The sequence below is a fragment of the Syngnathus scovelli genome, chromosome 2, assembly GCF_024217435.2.
Source record: "Syngnathus scovelli strain Florida chromosome 2, RoL_Ssco_1.2, whole genome shotgun sequence".
Classification (NCBI taxonomy): Eukaryota; Metazoa; Chordata; class Actinopteri; order Syngnathiformes; family Syngnathidae; genus Syngnathus; species Syngnathus scovelli.
In genome coordinates this window covers 12,340,976-12,358,353 of record NC_090848.1, presented here as the reverse complement: position 1 = coordinate 12,358,353, position 17,378 = coordinate 12,340,976, and the positions used below count along the sequence as shown (strand labels likewise).

Genomic DNA, 17,378 nt, shown 5'->3' with positions numbered 1-17,378 from the left:
GGGGTTCACCCCGGTGAATGAAAGGGTAGCCTCCCTCCTTCTTCGGGCGGGGGGGACGGCTCCTGACTGTTGTTTGTGCCTATGCACCAAGCGGCAGCTCTATTATTGGACCTCTGTGCTCGACACAGATTGTCAATAATGAACACCATCGGGAGTACGGGGTGCCGAACCAACTGATAAGGGTGGTTCGGTCCCTGTATCATCGATGCCAGAGCTTAGTCCGCATTTCCGGCAGTAAGTCGGATTCGTTCCCAGTGAGGGTTGGACTCCGCCAAGGCTGCCCTTTGTCACCGATTGTGTTCATACCTTTTATGGACAGAATTTCTAGATGCAGTCGAGGTGTTGAGGGTGTCCGGTTTGGGGACCTCAGCATTGCATCTCTGCTTTTCGCAGATGACGTGGTGCTGTTGGGTTCTTTAAGCCGTAATCTCCAGCTCTCACTGGAGCGGTTCGCAGCCGAGTGTGAAGCGGTCGGGATGAGGATCAGCACCTCCAAATATGAGTCCATAGTACTCAGTTGGAAAAGGGTGGAATGCTCTCTCCGGATCGGGGATGAGATCCTACCCCAAGTGGAGGAGTTCAAGTATCTTGGGGTCTTGTTCACGAGCGAGGGCAGGATGGAGTGTGAGATCGACAGGCGGATCGGTGCAGCGTCGGCTGTAATGCAAACGCTTTACCGGTCCGTCGTGGTGAAGAGAGAGCTGAGCCAAAAGGCAAAGCTCTCAATTTATCGGTCGATCTACGCTCCTACCTTGACCTATGGTCTCGAGCTATGGGTTGTGACCGAAACAACAAGGTCCCGGATACAAGCGGCCGTTATGAGTTTCCTCTGTAAGGTGTCCGGGCTCTCCCTTAGAGATAGGGTGAGAAGCTCGGTTATCAGGGAGAGACTCGGAGTAGAGCTGCTGCTCCTCCATGTTGAGAGGAGCCAGATGAGGTGGCTCGGGCATCTCACCAGGATGCCTCCTGGACGCCTCCGTGGGGAGGTGTTCCGAGCATGTCCCACCGGCAGGAGACCCCGTGGACGACCCAGGACGCGCTGCAAAGACTATGTCTCTCGGCTGGCCTGGGAACGCTTTGGGATCCCCCAGGATAAGCTGGCCGAATTGGCTGGGGAGAGGGAAGTCTGGGAGTCCCTCCTAAAGAGGCTGCCCCCGCAACCCGACCCCGGATAAGGAGAAGAAGATGGCTGGCTGGCTGGCTGGCTGGCTGGCTGGCTGGCTGGCTGGCTGGCTGGGTGGATGGATGGATGGATGAAGAGAAGGCCGGTCAGGTGAGGGAGACTCCATCCACTTCACCGAAAGACAACGGATAGAAATCGAAACTGCCTCCATCCCGTGGGAGCCACCGGGTGGCGGGAAAGCTGCGCGTTTGTTGTGTTTGTGTTTTACCAGCCGGCTGGAACAAGATCAGGTGTGTGTATGTTTAGTGTGCGTGTGTGTGTGAACGGGAGACAAGGTTGGATGGATCAAAGCCGAACAGCTGCCAACACCTCTGGAGTGTGAACGTGCTGTCACGAGTCTGTCAATCAGCATTTTCTCACATCAGAGTGCCGACATTCAAGTTGCGTGAGCGTGTTGGTGTTTGCGCGTGTAAAAATATAAAGCTGGCTTGATGAAGGAAGATGTAAACATATTGGACGTGAGAAAGAAAGGTTGAGATCGATGGTGAGTGAAAGGCCAGGCTAACACATACGGCTCACTCTCACCTCATGGATAAAGTCTCCGATGTCGCCAGGGTGCGGCACAACAGGCCGGATGGGGTATTGGGATTCTGAGATAATGGGCCGCTCGTCCACCCTGCGGACGCCGGGAGGTTTGCTGATGATGTGCTCCAAAGAATCCGGCTGCTGCAGCTGGCTCAGGTCATAGTCCTACACAGCCACAGAGTGACACAGAGCTCGTCAGGGCACGGGAGGGCGGTTTCGAGTGCGGGCCTGAACGTCTTCCCCTGGGATCTCACCTGGTCCTCTTCTCCCCCTCCCTCTTCATCGTATTTCAGTATGTTGTCCCTGACATCATCCTCGGGGTCAATGAGCAGCTGTTTGGTGTGCCTCTCCTTCTCTCGCCGCTTAATCCACACCACAAACAGCAAGACCATGCCTGCAAAGACACACAAACGCACAAATGGGAGAAAATGTCACGTCTGTACCGGTATTGTATAACGCAATCAATTTGAGATGATGATTGTTATTATTATTATCATTGAATTAAAAGCACTGTGGGGAGCCAGGTGCTTGAGCAAGGTGCACAAAACTAAAGTGCTCCAAGATGTATACAATATAAACCTGTAAAGAACAGTCATTAAAAAAAAACATAAACTCATACACAACATAAAACTCAATATGCTTAGTATGCTGTAATTATAAGTGTAGCATTTAAAAGCAGTTACAGATAGAGTTAAACAGATTTAAAAGCAAAGAAGTAAAAAATAGCTTAATAAAATTATTAAAACAACATACAGTGCAAGAACAACTGAAAATTAATTGATATACTTTGAATTTCTATTCATTTGTCTTATTGCTCTATTTATGATTCTGATTTCAGGAAATTTCAGCAATATGCATGCACAGTTTGATATCATGAATATTCAGATGATTCAGAAATAAGGTCATGCAGCATCACAATCACTACAACAGGAAAACTTATTATTTTATACTTACTTTATCTAGTGGAAGTATCAAACTAATGAATACAAGACATCATTGTATGTATGTAATGTTTAGAATAAAGCTCAAATTACTGTTTTTGCCTGAAGAACGCATGTTGTGTTTTTTAGAGTGCAAATGGTGCATTGATTATTTTAAAACATTAAAGGGAAAAAATCATGTTTGCAAATTGTTTTTTTTTCAAATTCATTCAATAAAAACTGTTTAAGATTGATTTTCAAAGTATTTTGCTATTTTTTCATACCCAAAGAAATGTGACAAAAAATCTGAATCATCTTTAATGGCTAAGGAATTTGACTTCAATACTAAAGCAAAAAGGATGTAAAATATACACAATTGTCGATGACTGAGAATGTAAGGTAGCATTTGCGGGTGAAATTATCAGAGCAAATATATTGATTCATGTCTACCCAAGAGTTACCAGTGTTGGCAAGGCAGCATGAGCAAAAAAGGACAAAGCCGAACCAATCACAATCTTCCACATTAAAAATGTGTGTTGGCATGTACGCCACGTCAAAGAGCTGCAAGGTGTTGTGCGATATGCACGGCTGACACTCACTGAGCAGAATGATGATGCATATCAAGATGGAGATGATCGCTCCGGTCCCCAGGCCGGCGGCCGCCACGGCGCCCGCGGTAGTGCAATCTCCGTTTGGATCACATGGACACACTTTGACTTTGATGACCGATCTATTGGACAAGGTTGGGTTTCCCGAGTCGGACACAGTTATCGGGACCTCGTACATGCCTGGCTCCAAATAGACCTGGTATCGCAGACTGAGGCGGGCATAGTTGCCTGTGCAGAGGAAGGAGAACAAGGCCAAAGGATTTATATAAGAGAGTGATGTACACTGCCTACTTCATTAGTTACCAACATCCATCCGGTTTATACGTATATTGCTTGTCTTCATTTTGGTCAAGCTGGAACCTGTCCAAAAATGATTTTGGGCCTATAGATAATTTAGAATTCAGGGGTGTCAAACTCTACAGAATCCAGTAAAAAAAAAGTTCAAACATTTTTACATTTATTTTAAAAGTGGGGTTTTAATATTTTTTTTGCAATATTGCAGTTATTAAAAAGGAAAACAATCTCCAGTTTTGGTATTTTAACAAAAACATTGAGTTGCATTTGTGGGCCACGTAAAATGATTTAGTGGGCCAGAAGTGGCCCCCGGGCCTTGAGTTTGACACCAGTGATTTTGATCATAGCATGTTTTTTTTTTTTTTTTTTTATGGGGGAGGAGATGGAAGCATATTCAGACATATTTATATTTCCACTTACCACTGATTCGTGTAATTGTCCAGTTGTGTTTAATGCTGGAAGGATAAGTAGGCAGCTCAAAGACAAAAGGCCCCGCATTGGAGTCGGTGTCGGCGTCAGCGGCAGTGATATTGACGCCGTTGACATTCTTGTTCATCTGCTCACAGATCTGAGACTCCTTGGGTATGAGCGCTGGGGGGTTGTCGTTAATATCTATCAGATAGATCTGCAGTGTGCCTGTGCCACTGGCTGCAGGAGAGCCTGAGAGCAAGAAAGGAAGGAGGAGAAAATCGGATCAAGTCAGAAGGAAAAGATGCCTTGAGAAGATGTGTGTTGTGAGAAGGTGGGGGGGAGGGGGAGGTTGGTGTTGTTTGGCCCCAGCAGTTTAAGGCTGACGGATTGGAGGCAAATAGCAAAAAAAAAAAAAGATCGAAGGAGTGCAGAGCCTCAATGATGATGTTGCTAGAACGGGATGAGAATTTTTCAGTGTGACAGAAATACTTTTGACAGTGGTGCTCTCAAACTCCTCATTTCGCCTCGCAGGCAAATCAAACGCATCGGGGTCGATGAAGATGCGGCCGCGGCTCTTCCACTTGCCAAAAGATGCACATAACGATGACTGTAACCCAATCAAACAAGTCCTTGCCTGCGAGTGTTTATGTAACGGGGATACCTACGATAAAGGCATTTCTGTCATGGAGGACGAGTATGTTCGGATTTTGCTTTTCTACTCCTTTATTCTCACATCTTACACATAGCATTGGAAAAAAAAATCTGTCTCATGTCTGTGAGACTGCACACTGCTGCTATAGCATCACTGGTTTCTTTATTAGTTGTTGTTTTTTTTTCACTTCAAAATCGCACCGCAAGTAACAACTACAGTGATGAAGCACAACGTTCTGCATAATTTGTTTCGAGGTCTTTGTCTTTGACATCAGTTGGAAGATATGAAAAATAAATCGATACAAATTCTAAAAAGAAAATATAAATTCTAAAAAAATATATTACATTTTAGTTATTTCTTGCACTTCATGCTTTTTGTCATTGGAAGAGCATCAAATACCAACACCGTTAAACAATTGCTAAGAGAAACTCACATTAATAACTGCTGGTGGTAAACAATCATTTTTTTGTGGTTAAAATAATAGCTATTGTAAATGCGTGAATTTGTAAACAATGTAATCAGCAAATACATGTTCTGCTAAATGCGTAAATTACAACACTTTTCATTTATTAACTGGAATCATGGAAGAGAATTCATTGGAAACTATTCATGGTATCAAGGTGCGTCAAACAGAAAAAGACAAACTGTTCTACGCACTAAGAAGCAAACACAATCATAGTGAAACACACGTTCACATTTCCCCATTCCGCTGCTTTGCTAATCCCAGCCATGTATGGGGAACAAGACGAAGCAGCTTGCCACGGTTGATAGGAGAATTATGTGGGTTTTAACCAGCTAAATAAATAATTATGTTTGTGTAAGTTCCTCAAAAGGATTTGTATTCGGTCCTTTCTGTGACAGCGGCTCAGGCATGTTGAGGCACGGTGAAAAGATGAGCGCTAAGTCTGGCAAGTGTCCTGCAAATCACATATTTGCGCATAAACAAAAGCGCGAGAAAGAAACTAGTGTGCAGTCTGTGTGTAAGAGAGTGTGAGTGAGATTTGAAATCACGAGGATACAGGCGTACCTGACATGGAACTGTCACAACCTCCCCCACGTCTGCTTGTATTACTCACAGTCTCCTTCCTAATTCTTTCCTAATCCAGCTCACCTTGTGACGGCTGGCGCATCTCAGCACCGCCTACAAAGTCAACATGTGCATAACCCTGAAGTGTCGCCGGCTCGCGTCTGTCTCTGGCCATATTCTGTTATCGAGATCATCAGGTGGTAAAATAGTCACTTTTGGGGGAAAATAAAGTTGACATCCATCCAGTTTTGAAATCGTGGTGTTGGTTGGAAGGCTGACTGACCGCTGACTGACTGCTGTAAGAAGGGCTTTATACAAACATGCATTTTTAAAGAAGCTATTGTTGCCTCGAGGAAATGGCTCTGGCATTAATATTAAATGAACGGGCCGGCAAATAAGAAGGAAATATTAAATTGCCGGCAAATTAAATGTCTCTCAGGTCCAACCTATAGGTGGGTGTCAAAGTGGCCTCGTCAGCATCTTCGGTTAAACAGCAGCAGGAGGCGAATGCACTTGTTGCTGTCGGTCATTGCAAATACACATCTTTATGTATTCTCATATTCAAATGAGCGCATTCAGACATGCATGCACTTTCAAATGAACCAATATTTCAAAGTAAACTAAACTTAAGGTAAACAGCCAGCTGCACAGCACTGATAAGGCATTTTGGGAAAAAAGTGAAAGCAGTTGGGGGAGGAGGGGCTGCTTAGTCTGCACTTCCACTTGAGAAAAGGGGCAAACATATTGGTTTGCTGTGATTGAGTTTGCGCTCGTTTAAGCTTGAGGTTTGACTCTGAGGCAGAACAAATGATATATATGTCAAATGGATTGCGAGAGAGGGAAGGAGAGAAGGAAGGAAAGAGGAGAGGATCAGCTAGCAACACGAATCCAAGATTTACGCTAACTCCTTCCTTCCTCATCCTCATAACCTACCAAAATGTCTGCATTATTTTAGAAAAACAAAGCAATTATCCATACAAGTAGTGCCACCTCTCCATTTCTGCAGAATGCATTCAAGCTTAAAGGAAAAAAATCAAAGCAGATTGTGACTGCAGGAGGTTCCCAAATGTAATCATATTTATAAACAATGTTATAGATTTTTGCCATTACATGTTCAATACATTAAGTAAAAAAATGACTGCCTTTATCTTGTATTATTTAAAAATAAAATAAACATCCATCCATTTTCTGAACCGCTTAGTCCCAACGGGGGTCGCGGGCGTGCTGGAGCCTATCCCAGCCGTCATCGGGCAGTAGGCGGGGGACACCCTGAACTGGTTGCCAGCCAATCGCAGGGCACACAGAGACAGACAACCAATCGCACTCACACTCACACCTAGGGACAATTTGGAGTCTTCAATCGGCCTACCAAGCATGTTTTTGGAATGTGGGAGGAAACCGGAGTGCCCGGAGAAAACCCACGCGGGCCCGGGGAGAACATGCAAACTCCACACAGGGAGGGCCGGAGGTGGAATCGAACCCGCACCCTCCTAACTGTGAGGCGGACGTGCTACCCAGTGCGCCACCGAGCCGCCATAAAATAAACATTATTTTTTAAATGTAATGTAATTTAAAACAGTTTCTCATTTCATTCAATAAAAACACTTAATAAAAGACTTAAAAACAAGCTCTCATTCATTTTATGCCCGTTAAATATTTATACATCTTACCGTTATCTGTTGCCAGGAAAGTGGCTTCGTATATGTTGTTTTTCACATAGTCGGACTCCCTGTCGAGGATGGCCGTGGTCACCACCTGCCCGTTGGTTCTGTTTATAGACAACCAGTCTGCGGGGTCATTCAGTTTGGAGTACCTAAAACCACGGGCGCAAGTCGATGGGAGAAGTTAGTGTGACCGTTTCCGTGTTTACAAGCAATTATACATATTCTCACCCGTGTGCATGTATGGATCTTATTTCACACACCGCCATTAAGTCATGAGTCCCTAACCTTCACAGAGTTTAATTCCTTATTGACTTCCCTTCCAGTGCTTACAGCCTCCAGTCGATTTCAGCCCATTTCTCGCTCCTATATACTACACATTGTACTCAATTACCTTCCTTGTTAAGCACTGCTGCAACTGCTTGTGCGTGTGATGCATTTACAGCAGCTGAAGTGTTTGCTTAAGGTAATGCAGTCACACTTTGCAAAGTCTGGGCGACGGCACATTCTGATCTGTGTGGTGACCTCTAAACATGAGAACAGGCTCAGGTAGTGTCTCCCGGGATAAAGGGCAAAGGCGGCAGAGCGTATCTTTTTCCCTACAGCATCCCCATCTCTGTCTGATCTGCCTGTTATTGTTTCTCATTTGTCGCTTTTGGCTCATTCCACGCTTTGAATTCTCTCTGATGTCTCTCCTGCCTGACCTCATCTCACTCTACTTCTATATTCATACATTTTCTTATCCCTGCCAGTACCTTCACATCCACAATGCATTCCTTTTGTGATGGAGTTCATCATCATGCACCTTTTTTGGGGGTTGAACTCTCACTGTAGCTTGTTGGGCATCTTGGCCTTTAACAGCAAGTTTTCAGCGCCAATGGAATTGGATTTACAAAACAGCAAATTGGGGACAAAGGCCGTGGTGCCATTTGACACACACTTCAGCTTTTAAATCCATTCAAATTGAAATAGATTTGACCTCAACCTCAGTTTGTGCTAACTGAATTGTAGTATGTACACCTTTTGTGCAGGCCAATGGTGCATTTGTGTTCAATCATCGTGCTTATATACATTTCGGTCTCACCTAGCAGTGAATCACAGCTTGGTATTGTATATTGGGAAGTAGTGGGGGTGGACAGGAGAACCTAATCTCTATCCTGCAGCAAGAGAGGCGGGATTGTCCCAGCAGGCAGTGGGCCTGATCCTGCGTGAACTAGCGTGTTTCAAAGAGGGATCACAGAGATGACATTCCCACACTCTGAAGGTTTTCACACAGACCAGGCAAGCCCGTGGACACTACCTGGCGGACTGTGAAATGCTTAGCTGGAGTAACGTGGATCTATCGCAGCAGGGTTGGAGGGATAAACCAGTGAAACAAGGGGAAAGGGCTATTTTCTAGGGAGAAAGAAAAGGGGCTAAAAAAAAAAAGAATTACCAACGTGGCGACATCATCTGCTCGTAAAAACCTCATCAAGAGCTAACCTATCGAGGCTCCGGAATTCATGTCTCTGGTTTTTCCGTGGCTCAGTGGAGAGCTGACACACCAGATACATAACTTTATTCTGAGCAAGTGGGGATCACACATAAAGTAGTTGGTGTGGGCTATGCTACAAATGGAGTTCATAGGGCGCTTGCCTGAAAAATGTCCGACAAGACCTTTAAACAAACTTAATTACAGTAACAATAAGTACTATGAATAAATAGGTAAAGGCAGCACAGCACAGCAATAAAGTAGTAAGCATGCCTGTGACAGAGGAGCTAATGCTAGTTTCATCCTATTTCAATGTAGGGAGATGACTGACCTCTATGAAAGAAAATTCCCTTTCACAAAGTGGACAATGGAAAACATTGTTTGTATTGAACAGACCGTAATTATAAACTCAACAGCAGACAAGTGCAAGAGCAAATGTGAGGATGATTTCAAGATCATGATTGAGACGTTAAAAATATGGTGCTTGCTGGTATTTCATAATTTTACATCTTTTTTACTTTGTAAAGAAATAAAACATTCCCAACAGCTGTTATTTCATAAAATGTGATTTAAAAAAAAAAAAAAGATCAAAACTGACTCCAAACTACAATTTTAACTCCGACAACGCACGACAACAACTGATCTGCAATGTTGGAAAGTGTCCACAAAAAGCCATGACCAAGTGTTCTGCAGGAGAATAGAAATTCTGTCCACCTGGAGGTTTCTCTCATTTGGGACTTGCTTGGTATGCTGCTTATGATATGATTAGTCCTGGCATCCGAGCGATCTTAGCAAGGAGCAGGAGGAAACCTGACATTTATTTTTCAAACCCCTGACCCAGAGGATGAAAAATGTATGCCTCCAGCTTAGCCAACGTGGTTTGGGTAATCATTTATGCCCGTGTCTCTGGTCCCGTGTCTCGACCTCACCAGTTCTGTGTCTGACAAGTGATGCATGATGCCATACGCACACTCCTGCCAAGTACTGTCCACAATGCCTTCCTCCCATCCCCAACAGGATGCTGTCAGCATGTCTCTTCTTTGATCTGCACCTGTCAAGTTCAAACCTTGACCCAGAGTCAGCTACCATGCTCGACTGGCTCCTCTTTCCCTCGATCAACTTGTATTCCGCTTTACCTTTAGCTCTTTCAACACCTTTTAAATCCTCTTTTTGTCTCATGTATCTTCCACTGACTGAGACATTCAGTGCTTTGTCATATGCAGACGCGTCTTATGAATCACACATTATACGAAATGCTTCAAGTGTGTGTCATGGTCGGCTTGCTGTTTGATGCATACGCAGATCAGCTGTGTAATGAAACGTCAAAGTTTTCTAGTGGCAGCACGGTGATTCATGAGCATAGCATGTCTAACAGTCAAAAGGGTTCAAAACTCATTTTTGATATTTCTAGCTGATTTCTATGGATCTTCATATTTCCTGTCGCATATTATCCAAACGTGTAAATGTGAATAATTGTTTGTCTCAGCTATATTAGGCTCCAAAAACACAATGTCACCTGGGGTGTGCCTCAGGGTTCAGTGCTGTGCCCCATCCTCTTCACTTTCTATCTGCTCCCCCTGGGCAAGCTCATCAGCAGATATGAGGTTTCCTAATATTATTATGCTTGCGACACGCAGCTATATATAATGACTACCCCCCACCTCTTCTGCATTGTAGACGAAGCTTAACTCTCCTGAATTAAACAGCTCCAAGCACACCACACCAGCTGCGCTCTTCCAATATTCCCAGTATTATCTCTGGCCAACTCATCTTCCTTTTGACATAACTCCCATCTCACTTTTTGCACATTAAATACCCTCCACAAAAGGTCACGATAGAATTACAGGAGCATTGTGAAACCGCATCCTTCACTGGCCCTGGCTGATGCAGAGAAGTTCATCCACACCGTCATCCATCCCCTCCAGGTAAGACTACTGCAACACACTCCTCTTCTGGATTCCAAATAAGAACATCCAGAGGCTCCATTACGTCAGTGCTGCCAGGATCCTGATGACGACAACATCACTCCCATCCTGAATTATTTCTCTGAATTGAGTTTCCTTCCTCACCCACCAGTGCATTCAAAGACATGCCTCCCAGAACCTCAAAGTCCTCCTCACAAATCCTCCGCTTTGCAACAACAAACATCCTCCAAGCCCCCAAAACTAAGATCTTTGTACACCATGGGCGATCGGGCTTTTACTTTTGCAACTCCCACACTGCGAAATGCCCTCCCCGACCGCCCGAGGGCCCCGCATTCTACTGACGCCTTTCAACAAGATCTTAAGAATTCTTTTTACAAAAGCCTTATGCCAGCCATTCTTCTTCTTTTTAAAACACATTTTACTCTCAAGCGCTTTGAGAGTGCTGAGATACAAATACAATTCATTATCATGACACTAAGTGCTAGAAAATGGACGAGTGGAATTTTCTTAGATAACAGAACAAAGGTTCAACAGAACAACATTTTGTAGCTGTAGAAAGAACAAAATCGCAAGACAACTTTGACTTTACAGATTATGCACGGTGTGAAACAAAATGTCACATCATAAATTTAACATTTAATATTGTTTTTATCAGATTGTTTCTAAAAATCTCTAAACTGCTTTGTAGTGTGCTACTTTCTTGTACATTTTATTTGCTTTCTCTATCCCATCAAGTTCTGTTAGACTTTCAATGAAAAAATAAAAAGCTGATGACTTTGGTAATTCGCAGAATTTTAGTGTAGCCTGAAATCATCTTCCATGAAATTTGCAAAACATGTTGTTTTCCTCTAAATAATTATAAAAAAAACAAATGCCAGTCAGAGAGGGGCGAAATTATTCTTTAATCAACGTTACTGCTGCACTAGAACATGCCAGGAAAAGATCACAACTGAGGAGCCCCTATAAAGTGACGACGTAGCATAAAGGCACATTAAGCTGTTCTGCAGCTCTGTGAGGTATTCATACGAGTCAAATATTGCACTACATTAGAATTTGTGAGGTCAATATAAACTGACAATGCAATCTGGACTAAATTTGGCTTAGCAAGATGAATGTTTATTGCTTGACATTATCATAGAGAGAAGTTGAGCACAAAAAAAAGACCACTGCAGGTGGGCACATGCTGTGTCAACTGTTAGGGCTTAAACCAATAACTTCTTTTACTTTCCCTTCTGCCTAACTTTACCGCTTTCATTCCACCTCACTGTGTGTGTGTGTGTGTGCGTGCGTGTGTGTGTGTGTGTGTGTGTGTGTGTGTGTGTGTGTGTGTGCTCTCTGGACAACCTAAAGAGCAAACACCCACACACCCACACACATCCAATTAGCCCAGCAGCTATTACTTCCTATTAACCTTCAGAGCATCCCGACTCAGGATTCTCCATTGGCTCATAAACTCTGCATGGTTGTCTCAGAGAGATGGATGATACCTTAAATATAGTCCCCTTGTTGAACTCTAACCCCAAACTACTAGCAGTGAGGCTTTTTGGCCTGGTGCTATTGCATAGGGGAGATTTTCACAAGATGGCTGCTCATAATGCGAAACCTAAATGCTAAATGTCTTTTTCAAGGTCATTTTCTGCCAGCATTCTGCAGTTTGTTTGATTCATTTTTGTTACAAAATGATCCCAACTACCTTTCTATAATTGGATGTATTGTACCTGATTGTTTGCTGCATCTGCAGTCGATCGGGATCTGTGGCCGAAAAGGTTGTCAGACTCGTGCCGGTCGGAACGCCCTCCGCAAATCGGATGTGTTTTGGATTTGTGGGAAAGTAAGGGGCTTCGTTGACATCCTGCACAGATATGGTTACACCTGCTGTGGACTGGAAGGAGGACTGGATCCCACTGGCCAGATGGGCCTGGTTGGACACCACAACTGTCAACATGAAGGCTCGGTTCATCTCAAAGTCAACCGCCTAGAAGAAAGAACACAGCACAAGTTTTTTTTTTTTGCAATATTTTCAGCATTTCTTTAATGTATGGGTGTCAATGAACATAAATAACAACATTTTATCAAGATGTTTTATTCATGGGCCTCTCGGTGCAGGTTGGATTCCACCTCTGGCCCTCCTAACTGTGTGGAGTTTGCATGTTCTCCCCATGCTGGCGTGGGTTTTCTCCAGGCACTCCGGTTTCCTCCCACATCTCAAAAACATGCTTGGTAGGCCGATTGAGCACTCCAAATTGCCCCAAGGTGTGAGTGCGGATGGTTGTTCGTCTCTGTGTGCCCTGTGATTGGCTGGCAACCGATTCAGGGTGTCCCCCGTCTACTGCCCGATGACTGCTGGGATAGGCTCCAGCGCGCCCGTGACCCCGGTGGGGACAAGCGGTATAGAAAATGGATGGATGGATGTTTAATTAATTATCAAGATTATTGCACTGCTCATTATTTCATTAATTCTAACGCAATAAACCCTCACGATTTCCAAAGAAACTTTTGTGAAATCACCTACTCACAAACTAAAACATACCTATTCATCTATTGCCATATTCTTCCCTCACACCTTAAGATGTCTGCCAAAACACCCTCCTCCTAAGGCATCATGTTACAGCTGATAGCCAGCTGGCTTGACAGCGAACGGCAGCGTGTTGGAAGATTTCAGTAGCGGCAAGACAAGCAGGTAAGGTGCTTTGCGGGGTCGACGCTGGAGAGAGCAGCATGACACGCTTCTCAAGATGATGCAAAGAACGGTCAGGATTGCCATTGGCAGTGGTGGAAGTTTGCAGTTGATCAGTTGGAAGCAGCCGACTCATTTGAGCATGATTTTAAAGTATATTTAATTTGAAACAATTAATGTAAGCAATTTTGAACAATCTTCTATTCACATATATTGGTCTCTAAACCCTGCGAATGTTCATGTATTAGCTGAAATGATCAGGTATTAAAGATTTATTCTCAAGCAATTTGAAAACCGTGGTAAAAATGTAATCTCTAACAGTCCATCCATCCATCCATCCATCCATCCATCCATCCATCCATCCATCCATCCATCCATCCATCCATCCATCCATCCATCCATCCATCCATCCATCCATCCATCCATCCATCCATCCATCCATCCATCCATCCATCCATCCATCCATCCATCCATCCATCCATCCATCCATCCATCCATCCATCCATCCATCCATCCATCCATCCATCCATCTTTTTACCGCTTATACTGTCCAGCTTTGTCAACTGTGGCTCCTTTGAGACACTTGTGATTAACTCTCAATTCGCAACAGTCGCAGCTGTACCAACATGCTGTGCACAAAACAGTACAAAAACAATAATACAATCATAAATAACCAAGCTCTCTGTTCAAAATACTCCATTAATCATATTAGATGTCATAATTGCAGCGCGTATGATGACATTCACGTACAAGCTTATTAACTAAAAACTGTATAAGTTTGAACAAGCAACTATAGGTTTCTAACAGACATTTGACCATTGACGAGTGACACACATGCAGAAGTACATATTTGACTATTTGTACTCGCAATGATGCACACATATGCTCAAGAGAAGCTTATCTCATCAAAATGGCATTTCTGTTTTCTCCTAATGAAGATTTCATGTGTAGTTTCCATCGCCAGAAGGAGACAAGTAAATAGAAATGAGATCAATGCGCACCTTGTTGGTAGAGTGATGCTTTGTCTAAATAGGCGAATGATGATTACCGCTGCAAGGCTAATATCTGCGTTGTGTGACGGTGATGCTAATGACTTACAACATCTGTATGGTGATTTGAGATGACACAGAGGCTGTGGTATTTAGCTTTCTAATAAAGCTTCTGGGTTGACATCACCTCAAAATGTGTTTGTGTACTTGTTTGCACCTAGGAAATATACAAACACGGGTTGGTGGTAGTGTCCGACCTCTGTGGCATACTGGAGCAAATTTAAAGGCCAGTGCTTTCATCTGTGGCTAGTTGTGTTCAGCACAAAAGTGAAAGCACACACGCACACAAAAATATAAAAATATACAGTATATGAACTAGAATAGCCTGTATTTTAATTTTGACCTTAATTGAAACATTTGTTTACAAAGCTTTTAATTATGCTTCAATCAATTCCACACTGTACAATAATATGCAAGTCAGAAAAGCTTTTATTTAATACAGGGTCAAATTTGTTGTTGCTTCATTGTTTTTTTTAAATTTTGCCTATCTAGCTATTTTAAATTGAAATGAATGGTCTATATATTTTAATGTTATTAAAGGCTCAATTTCTAAAACATTGTCTGTCTTCAATAGAATATTTTCTGATACTTTTAATACGCACTCTGACTTTTGGGTCAGGTTAATGTAATTATTATTCATGTGGATTGCCTCATAAAATGTGAGGCAATTGCCCGAAACCCCTGATTACCAGAGGCCCAATAAGGTTTCTTTGTTTTAAAGTATTTACTTTGTTATTTAGGCTTAATTCACATTCTTCTTCTTCAAAAAAAACAACAACATCAAAAAGCTTAATCTATCCAAGCTCCTGACACCCCCCAACTCAATCCCTTGTTTTGCAAAAAAGTCCCCTCACCTAACCAGTAATCTCTCTTACTTCCACCATTCCACACAAGGATCCTGGCTCCTCCAAATTGTGTCCTCGCTTCACTTGACTATCCTCCCCCCAACCTCTGTCATCTTTTGTGTTTATCATCATCTACAATTTACATATCTTAATGACTCACTGCGATCAAGACTCCCGTGTTTGTGTATTTCCAAACATTATTATTTTCACGTTTGTCTTTTTCCAAACCTATTATCCACACCCCGATATGCGAACGCCTTCTCATCATCTCCCCCGAGAGCTGTGTAAATGTGACAAGCCATGGTTAAGACCTTAGCCATTGTTTACAGATGAGCCGAGGTGCCCTGAGGGAGATTGTGCGTACCTGGTTGCGGTGAATTCTTATGCGCGAGCAGCACACTGGCAAAAATAAGAGGGCCTCTTATGATGTCTCGACTTTACCTATCACATTGATGTCTGATGCGACCCATTCCGCTTGCTGTTCCCTGGAGTGACTCGCTGTTTACCTTATGCGGTAGTCTATTTCTTGTCATTCCCAAGGGGAGTACTGTCTCTTCTTTTATGATTTTCTGATAATATCCCGTGGGTCTCTACGGAAGCTCGCGGCTACTCGGCCGCCTGCTGAATTTTACATCAGGGAATGCACGGAATGGACAATGAAAGGCACTCATCTAGATAATGAAGAGAAGCAAAATGCCAATGTGCACGATTTAGGCTCCTGTGGGAATTACATACAATGGCTATTGTTATTTCTTAAGCATTATTGTCAGATAGGAGATGAGATTTGCGGAACTCATGCGACATAAAGAAGTTATTTCAAGAAAATATATACAGTTGCTCATAGAGCAACACACACGTCGTCAGCACACACATGTACACACTGTAATGATTATTTTTTTTTGTTGCCGTCATAGTAAATGGGTTAAACAAGCTGGGCCAACCTTCGTCCGATGGGCTGAACACAGGAACAAGACAAATCATTCTTGTTTCTGTCGTTCACTACAGCAGGTATCCCATTATAAGCGTCTAAAGCTGCCGCCTCCGTAATTGGGAAATCAATAGCTTATTGCTACAGTGGTCCTGGCAGCCATTGTGTAAAGGTATGAGCGTGGGAGTTTTTCAAAAGGACTTCCAATCCTTCATTTTGGACAAGGAGGGTCATTCCAAAGGCAAAGACTGCAAGCTGGCCCTCGTAAAGGTTTTGTGTTTGATTACTATTGTTTGATCACAGTAGAGCTAACGTTTAGATAAAGATAAGGGATTGGCTTACCTTTACCACAGTCACCATGCCATCGTTGGTTACGGGGTCAGTGCGAATGGTGAAGTGCCCAGACGGATCGCCACTGATGATCCTGTAAATAGCATTCCAGTTGGGGGAATGCGGTTGGTCGGCATCTATCACCGTTAGGTTAGCAACCACGACATCCACCCGGTTCTCAGGAACCTCACCGGAAAACTGCAGGGGAGGGAAATAAATGTTACCTTGAAAAATGTTGCTTCCGAATCAATTTATTTTGACAAATGTCCTTGTGGGATATGTTGAGCTGTTGAGGTGCGGCAATTTGTTCAAAACATTTCTGTCTGCCATTTCTCTTAAGTGACGTCCTTTCAGCTTTCCAGGTGGAGTACGTTTAATGACTTTGCTTTTGCTACCGCTGAGCCGCAAACGAACGCTAAACACAATTGCACACTGGAAATGCACATTGTCTGAAAGTTTCCTTCTTTTCTGCACTCCTTGTTCTCATTCATGCACATTTAATGTCCTCTCCCTTTGAAAGTCAGAAAAGAAGAGGAAGTGAAGACAGCCAAGAGGAGCCACCAATGGAGGGGGGTAGAACATCTGTTTGAGCGTAAATGAGTGGCTTTTAGTTGTCTCCTCGCTGTGCTAACACGTGCTATGTCCTGATAAGCCTGACGACGAGTGAGCTGCTGTCTGTCAGATGTCTGTCACGGTGGGGATTGACCAAAGTTGGGGGATAAAGATGAACGGCAACGCGAAAACTCTGAGGTGATGGTGCATGGTCGACGGGTGATTACGGACTCGCGTTGACTCATCTGGAAGCAACAAGCATGAAGCGTCTCGGCGTCACCATGGGTAACAGACATGGTTGAAGCTACTGAGCCGCTTAT

General features: G+C 43.5%; 1 protein-coding gene and 1 long non-coding RNA gene across 2 annotated transcripts in view; both read right to left on the bottom strand.

Annotated features, from left to right (window-relative positions):
• Positions 1-17,378, bottom strand: part of LOC125989438 (cadherin-4) — a 158,817-nt gene that overhangs the window by 4,601 nt on the left and 136,838 nt on the right. The window contains exons 10-16 of the mRNA XM_049755822.1: positions 16,519-16,704; positions 12,396-12,652; positions 7,291-7,433; positions 3,951-4,190; positions 3,228-3,464; positions 1,963-2,102; positions 1,709-1,873 (exon numbers count right to left, since the gene is read on the bottom strand). Coding sequence (XP_049611779.1) covers positions 1,709-1,873; positions 1,963-2,102; positions 3,228-3,464; positions 3,951-4,190; positions 7,291-7,433; positions 12,396-12,652; positions 16,519-16,704 — 1,368 coding nt within the window. The remainder of the gene's footprint in view (positions 1-1,708; positions 1,874-1,962; positions 2,103-3,227; positions 3,465-3,950; positions 4,191-7,290; positions 7,434-12,395; positions 12,653-16,518; positions 16,705-17,378) is intronic.
• On the bottom strand, positions 4,765-6,791 carry LOC137841030 (uncharacterized). The gene is made up of 2 exons (XR_011088341.1): positions 5,621-6,791; positions 4,765-5,510 (listed from the first exon to the last, which is right to left on the bottom strand). It is a non-coding gene; the product is annotated as an uncharacterized lncRNA (long non-coding RNA).